The sequence below is a fragment of the Salvelinus fontinalis genome, chromosome 32, assembly GCF_029448725.1.
Source record: "Salvelinus fontinalis isolate EN_2023a chromosome 32, ASM2944872v1, whole genome shotgun sequence".
Classification (NCBI taxonomy): Eukaryota; Metazoa; Chordata; class Actinopteri; order Salmoniformes; family Salmonidae; genus Salvelinus; species Salvelinus fontinalis.
Genome location: NC_074696.1, coordinates 35,247,535 through 35,255,948, shown reverse-complemented (window position 1 = coordinate 35,255,948; position 8,414 = coordinate 35,247,535). Strand labels below are relative to the sequence as shown.

General features: G+C 42.2%; 1 protein-coding gene across 2 annotated transcripts in view; it reads right to left on the bottom strand.

Moving 5' to 3' along the window:
- Positions 1-1,179: 1,179 nt before the first annotated feature.
- Positions 1,180-8,414, bottom strand: part of LOC129831162 (atrial natriuretic peptide receptor 1-like) — a 119,384-nt gene continuing 112,149 nt past the window's right edge. For both annotated transcript variants that reach the window (XM_055894248.1, XM_055894247.1), the window contains exons 16-22: positions 7,831-7,999; positions 7,403-7,549; positions 6,956-7,079; positions 6,613-6,681; positions 5,886-6,060; positions 5,641-5,739; positions 1,180-5,532 (exon numbers count right to left, since the gene is read on the bottom strand). In XM_055894248.1, coding sequence (XP_055750223.1) covers positions 5,381-5,532; positions 5,641-5,739; positions 5,886-6,060; positions 6,613-6,681; positions 6,956-7,079; positions 7,403-7,549; positions 7,831-7,999 — 935 coding nt within the window. In that variant the 3' untranslated portion in view covers positions 1,180-5,380. The remainder of the gene's footprint in view (positions 5,533-5,640; positions 5,740-5,885; positions 6,061-6,612; positions 6,682-6,955; positions 7,080-7,402; positions 7,550-7,830; positions 8,000-8,414) is intronic.

Here is an 8,414-nt window from a genome sequence, read left to right as displayed (position 1 = left end):
ATCTCTGGGACCCTTTGGATGATAAATCAGAGCAAGATTTCAGAATGTAAGTACACATTTCACCTTCAGAGGTGAAAAAAGTGTTTTGTTAGCTCTCCTCAAACAATAGCATGGCATTTTCTCGCAGTAATAGCTACTGTAAGTTGACAGTGCAGTTATATTAACAAGAATTGAAGCTTTCAGCCAATATAAGACACCTATATGTACCGACATTTGTTTCTCTAAAATCTGCGATCGTGACACACGGCACTGCATGATTTACAACTGTCCCGGGACGCCTATTTAACTAGGCAAGTCAGCTAAGAACAAATTCTTGTTAAAAATGACGGCCTGCACCTAGGAAGAATATGTCCGGACCAGATGCTCTGTATTGAGCTTCTTCTTTATTCCTCAATGAGGCACTAACTCATTTGTTCTGATTGCATGTTTGTGTTTTTTCTCTGAGCCTCTGTCTATGCTACAATGTTTTCTCTGTTACAGTTGATATGACTTTAACCCCCTGCCATCGCTAGACTGAAGCTTCTTTCCGTTATGCCCTGGCTGCTGTGTCAACCACAGCCCTCGGTCTGGCCATGACTGCCAACTGTTCCAGCCTCTGTCAGAGTTCCCAATTGGATGGGACCTTCATTGGATTGGACACTTAAGACCACATCAGGCCTGCTTCCATCGGATTCCTAAACAGATGCAGGGACTGGTCTCTTGACCTGGACAAAATCTGAACATTCAGCTCACTTGCCAGAGAAAAATAGACTCCTCATTTGGTTCCTTTTCCTTTCATGTTTCATCGTTAAATCTGTGGGAAGTATCTGCCTTGTCAGCATATTATTTAAGTGCTGTGTGACAGACAACTTTTTTCTAATTGCTACACAGTACAAATAAAAGCAGTCAAAGGGATGTCTTTGAGCTGTTGTTTTACTGTGTTGTTTGTAAGTGTTGTTTGTACTTACTTGTAGTTACTCTATATCCCCATTATTTCAAGTTTATATACTGTAAAGATGGACATTTGTAACCTGTAGATTAGACTACAAGTATGTGGGTTGTTGTGCCCTACTGTGATACAAAATGCAATTGTATGCATGGACTGCCCCACTTGTAAGGTCTAATAAATAACTAAACATGGAAAGTTCATCGGCCAAAATTACATAAAGCACAATAACACATTGCTATTAACTCAGAAGATTTTGGTTCTCAACTGATTTTATAAAGACATTCAACTGACTAGAAACAAGACAGGCAATGTAACTGAACATTTCTTTCTCGCCCCAAAAACAATGCCAATGTCATATTTTAAAGCACACCAAACAATACATGGTAACACACAGTAATTCAAAGACCAACCCACTCCTCTAAAATACAAAGCAACCAAAACAACACAATACATTTTACTGCATCAGAGATCCATTTACAGAACCCATGGGAGCACATTCATAGTGGACATATACCGTATGCAGACGGACCTGACTTGGAATCGTCTTAATGATGTACATTTCTGATCTGAAAAATAACATTACAACCAACTGGTCTCTGTTACAACCTGGTAAAGACATTTTTCACAACAAGAAAACAATGGGAAAGACATCATATTTTGGATGTTATCTGGTCAGATTAAAACTAGACAAAGACATATTTTTCTGGTTGCTAAAAATACGTTAACTTCTGCAAAAACTTTAACACAACCAGTATGCAACCTGACCATGACCTCATAAAATAGATTATACTGACATCATTGAAACCAGTTTTGCACGCTGGGTTACCTGTCAGATCAAGCCTGACATTGGGTGAGTTACTACTGATCAATAACTTGTCTCCCTGACATTACACAGAGCTGTTAGCATTTACCACGTCTCATTACTAATCCTGATCCTTTCAGGAGTATTGGCTTTGGCTTAGTCCTTAGGTGATAAATTCAATCATGGAAAATGAAATGATCAAACATTTAGACTTAAGTTGGAAAGTGGAAAATCTCACTGATGATAACTTTAAGGTGTAGGGGCGTTCAACTGAGAACACATTCACATGGTCCATAGTGCTGGTTGGGAAATGGGTGCCTACTGCCTATCAGTGATGCTCCACTTCTAAGCTGAGTAGCTAGGTGATGCAGTTGTTCCCTTTCAACTGAGCAGAACCACCCAAAAATACCAGAGAACAAAAGGCAAAGAGTACAGTTTGTTGTAACATGTTTGCAAATCACAAGCCAAAGAAGTATCCTCAGAGAGTCAACTTTGAGAATTTTAAATATACCGAACAAAAATATCAACGCAACATTCAAGAATATCAAAGATTTTACCGAGTTACAGATCATATAAGGAAATCAGTAAATTTAAATAAATTCGTTAGGCCCTAATCTATGGATTTCACAAGACTGGGAATACAGATATGCATCTGTTGGTCACAGATATCTTCAAAAAAAGGTAGGGGCATGGATCAGAAAACTAGTCCGTATCTGGTGTGACCACCATTTGCCTCATGCAGCGTTACACATCTCCTTCGCATAGAGTTGATCAGGTTGTTGATTGTGGCCTGTGGAATGTTGTCCCACTCCTCTTCAATGGCTGTGCGAAGTTGCTAGATATTGGCAACTACTGGAACATGCTGTCGTAAACGTCGATGCAGAACATCCCAAACATGCTCAATGGGTGACATGTTTGGTGAGTATGAAGGCCAGGGAAGAACTGGGACATTTTCAGCTTCCAGGAATTGTGTACAGATCTTTGCGACATGGGGCCGTGCATTATCATGCTTAAAAATGAGGCGGATGAATGGCACGACAATGGGCCTCAGGATCTCGGCACGGTATCTTTGTGCATTCAAATTGACATCGATAAAATGCAATTGTGTTCGTTGTCCATAGCTTATGCCTGCCCATACCATAACCCCACTGCCACCATGGGGCACTCTGTTCACATATTGACAACAGCAAACCGCTCGCCCACATGATGCCATACACATGGTCTGCTGTTGTGAGGCCGGTTGGACATACTGCCAAATTCTCTAAAACGATTTTGGAGGTGGCTTAAGGTAGAGAAATTAACATTAAATTCTCTGGCAACAGCTCTGGTGGAAATTCCTGCAGTCAGCATGCCAATTGCTTGCTCCCTCAAAACTTTAAATATCTGTGGCATTGTGTTGTGTGACAAAACTGCACATTTTAGAGTTGCCTTTTATTGTCCCCAGCACAAGGTGCACCTCTGTAATGATCATGTTGTTTTATCAGCTTCATGACATGCCACACCTGTCAGGTGGGTAGATTATCTTGGCAAAGGATAAATGCTCACTAACAGGGATGTAAAGAAATGTGTGCACAAAATTTGAGAGAAATAATAATTTTGTGTGTATGGATGTCGGGGATGTCGGGGATCTTTTATTTTAGCTCATGAAACATGGTACCAACACTATACATGTTGCGTTTGTTTTTTTGTTCTGTGTATATATTTTCATTGTACTGTGTATGCCATTTAGTAGGACTCTCAATCTGAAAATATTCACTTTTCTCATCAGTAACAGTAAGAGAAGTGAAGAGCTAGACTCCCTCATTATTTTGTACCCTTGAGTGTGAAATATAAGTTATTATGACATCATCTTGTAAGTAAAGGAAAAAGGACAATTAGAAAATATGAACCTCAAAATGAGTCTGTAATATAAGAACTTAATGGGAGAGGGCTAGCTGATTACAAGTAACCATCTGTCTATAAGTGACCATCTGTTTTATGTAACTAAATGGAGTGTCTTGGATTTACGTATAGAATAAAACAAAATGCTCTGAGAACAGGTTGCGACAATATTAATTCACCCAGAAGTTGTCATTTATGGCCAAATCTAACTCCCCATTCTTCATTGTCATCGCAGTTTATCTTGAGCAGACTAAAGCAATGAATTGTTTTTTTATGACCAAAAAGATTTTGAACATTCCTGTTGAATGCTAATTCACAACTTAACACCATAAGTGTCCATTTGAGACATTTCACCAATGTCAATTAGATAGCCCACATTGTGGCATGGAGGTGATTACCTCCACTACTTCATCCTAAAGCACATAGCCAAGCAGGCTGTAGAACACACTTTGTGAACTGGTATTATTATGGATAATTGAGCAGTACACTATGAATCAGGTTTGAGGAGTTGAGGTAACTTTGGTCAACTCTGAGATCAACTCGGGATAAGTGGTGACACGAATATGGCTCTAGTCAGTAACATTTCTACGGCAACGAATCCTTCAGAAGTAACCTGCTCCCGGACAGGCTAACTCAGGGCTTGTCCCACTTATATTGAATGAAGTGTTTGAGCCGAGGACCAATCAAATTCTTGTGTTAAAAACAGTAATAGTAATAACACATTTAGTAATGACACATTTGAAACTTCACGTGCAGTAAAACTTTCGTATGACTTAATACTATTTTTGTATCGTTAGGAGGGGGGAATCATGGGACTTGTGCATTGATAAGCACAACAAACAAACATCGTATGTAAATAAACGTCTAGTTGCCCATTTCACACCATAGCCTGCTGAATTTGCAGGTAAATTGATTTCGGCAAAAATGTAAATATGGCACTGACTCGTCCACGGATTGATGTTTCAGCATTGTCTCAATGAAGAGTTCGGCGTTCGACTAGCCATGTGCGACATGAACGCGCAGTTCATGAAGTTAGGTCATTTCAGAAAAGCCTGAGTACATCTAGCTACATTCGTAGTATACCCCTCTGGTCTTCACTTGATTAATGCTCAATTATATAGATATAGAACAAACTGATATTGTGATACAGAACAAACACCACCGTGAAACAAATAGAATAATGCCTGTGAAGGCTTCACATAACACTAAGGCCTCTACATGTTAGAGAACACCAATCAGTCACAAAGTGAAATAACCACAAAATAACACATTGGACTACTCTCGTCACGATAAACAACAGGTCCAACAAGATTGTCCAAAATGTTCGTTCTTGAAAGCGAAAGTTGCAACTCTTGAACACTGGGTGGAGCTGTTCGCAAATGCGAATCGGAGGAGGTGGGGCCTCACCTTTCGGCACACGGTGGTGTAACAGTGATAGCTTTCCTTTGGTTGGAGAGGTACAAGTCTAAAGCTGTCCATGGAAGGTCAACGTTGATAGCTTATGCACCATAGTAAGTCAATCTAGAGAGAGCGTTTCCACCTAAAGGAACCAAGGAATGCCCTTGAAGAGCAGTGAGACTGAGTCGATGAGACTATCATTCTGGAGGTGGTTATCAGGAGTATTTGTTTGTTGCTTATTTCTATTTCACCCCATTCCTATGTGTATCTGTATGCATGTCTGTTCCTTTTACCTCAGTCCTCCCTTGCCTAAACAATCTTTTCTACGGCATCTTTCCAATACTGTCTATGTCTAATTCTCTCTCTCTCTACTAAGCCATGTTGTTGATGCTTTCCCCCAGTAGCCAGTAGGTCTTCATCCTCCCTTTGCCCTTCATCTCCACGTCTCCTCTCAGCTCCAGCTGGAAACAGTTGAAGTCGTCCAGCACCACGCGCGTGGCCTCCGACACGTGGATCTTCAGGGCTGAGGGATGATAACATGACAGAAATGTGGTCATTTAAACCAGAGAAGGGATAGTGTTTGTCCTGATAGGTCATGAGACAGTAGATAAAAGAGGTTGGTCACTCTCACCCTCCCCATTGGACTCCATGCGAGAGGCTGTGTTGACTGTATCTCCAAACAAACAGAACCGAGGCATCTTCAGTCCTACAACGCCAGCACATACAGGGCCTGGAGGGAACACACAGACAACCTATTTCAATATTCCACAGACTCCAATGATTCCACAGTGTCAGAAAAGCTCAATGAAGTGCATTTGTCCGAAAACAAATACAGTACTGCTTGAATTCTACAATCCTGCCCCCACCGCTGCTCACCACTGTGGATGCCACTGCGCAGACGGAGCTGCTGGGCAGGTCGGTGGCGGATCCTGAAGGAGTGTACGGCCTCCAGCAGGGCCAGGGACATACGGGCGATCTCTCGGCCGTGCAGCTTGCCGTTCCTCACCGGCAGCCCAGATACCACCATGTACGCATCACCTATCGTTTCCACCTGAGGGCGCCACAGAGAGAGCGAGACGGTCACACTGTCACTAGGGTTCTTAAAGGGAAACTTCACAATTTTTCAACTTCATGTTCATCATCTCCAGCACCACCCCAACATCATCATATTTGAAAATGGCACTTTTCTATGTTTTGTAGTAAAAAAGGTAAATTAAGATGTTTTCAATGACATCATAAACACGATGCACACCGGTGATGTCATTGAAAACATCTTAATTTACCTTTTTTACTACAAAACATAGAAAAGTGCCATTTTCACATATGATGATGTTGGGGTGGTGCTGGAGATGATGAATGTGAAGTTGAAATTATTAGAAATTTCCCTCTAAATATGTCCCTAAACCAGTGGTGGGTAAGTGTAGTACAGGAGGACCGCAGTGTGTCTTTGTGGTCTTTGTGACATTCTAGCTCCAACACAGCTGATTCAACTAATCCCCAAGCACTTGATTAGCTGAATCAGTTGTATTAATGCTGGACTGGAACAAAAGCTTGCACACCCTGTGACCATGTGTGAATAACAAGGTTTAGACTCTGACTTCACCTTGTAAACATCGAAGTTGTCGATGATGGCATCGAAACACGTGTAGAGGTCATTCAATAGGGTCACCACCTATGGGAAAACATGAAGATTATTAGCTCCTGCATAAAATATGTTTCCTTTCAGTAGAATAACAGTTAATTAATTTGCCGAGCATTATAAGTCATTTTCAATACAGTCAACTTCTGAAAAGTGCACATTGAACACAAGTATGCTTCAATGGAGTGCAGTTCATCGGTCCCAACTCAAATATATAATTTTAATTTGCTCTGAAAATCGGCATACTCCACTTCTCATTCATGACAGCCTAAAGCCATTGTATTTCAGGAGTTCATTCTGGACTGACCTGCATGGGCGTGCTCTCTGCTGAGATGGCGGTAAAGCCCACAATGTCACTGAAGTAGATGGTGACTGAGTCAAAGGCCTCAGCCTGCACCGTCTCCCCTCTCTTCAACTGCTCCGCTACAGAGCTATGTAAGACACAGTGTTAATCAGAGTGAGTAGGCTGTGTGTGTGTGTGTGTGTGTGCAAGAGAGTCTGTTTGTGTACGAGTGCGTGTGCGTGTATGTGCGTGTGTGTGTGTGTGTGTATGATTCAGTCCAATCACCAAATGATGCTTGGATTTATTCGTCCTCTGCAGAGTGGCTCCACTCTGATGAGTATTTCTGTGTGAGGGTGTGTTTGTGTCCTTTTTTTGTCACAACTCAGTGGATACACTGCATTCAAAATCATTGAGGACAACACAAAAAGGTTTAACTACATATTTACATTGTGATCCTCTTAATACACTCACTGTGGAAGTATCTGGTAGAGCAGTGCCTCGGCCTTGCGTTTCTCTTCATGGTAAGCCTGTGTTCTTTCCTCCACCAGTTCTTCCAGGTTATTGGCGTACTGCTCCATACGAGACAACAGGTTGTCCAGGATATTAGACCCATAACCTCTGCAGAAGGAATGATGGAGAGAGGGATGGAGGAGCGGAGTAAAGAACGGGTAAAACATTGGAGGGAGGTTTGGAAGATAGTGGTCAGAGCAGTGCAAACCTGTTGTTGTGAGTATAAAAAGGCACTGGGGATAATAAATACATGCTTGTGTGTGGAGTGTTATTTTGAATGCAGAGGAAGGAAGATCTCTAAAGTGAGTGGATGGGTATAAGCGCGTGTCTGTAGATCAGGAACCATATAAAGTGCAGAGGTTTAAGCAGTGCGTACAGAAATAGAGTACCTGTTGTGTTTGCGCAGCAGCAGCTTGATGTGGTGGAACTCGGGCCTCTCGTTCATGTCCTCGCTCCAGCAGCGCTGCATGAGCTGGCCCACCTCTTCACTGTGGCTCTGGGGGCAGAGGGAGGGTCGCAGGTAGGGCCACTGGCCCAGGGCCACGCGCTCTACGATCTCTGGTAGAGAGAAAGAGGGAGGAAGTAAGAAAGGGGGATGTGCGAATTCATATAACCATTTTGTACTATTGTACTAAGGCACACATCAATTTCAGAGAGAGAACGAGAGATAGAGAAGCAGAGAGAGAGAGAGGTGGAGTTCAAGGGAGCTTACACAGCCCTTGGACAGGCAAGCCTCTTTTCCTTTCACATAACAAGAACACGACACGTTCAAATATTCCCAAGGTGACAGTAAAACCAGCCTCTTTCTCATGGTCAATAGTTTCAGAGATATAACTCTGTCATCTAATCTCTCCATATCCTTCCTTTCTTCCCTCTCTCTCTGCTTCCTTTCTTTTCTGTTCCGAACAAGGCGGCACTTGAAACGCAGCGCCATCCCAATAGACTTGAATATGGAAGATGAAAGGCAATGCAG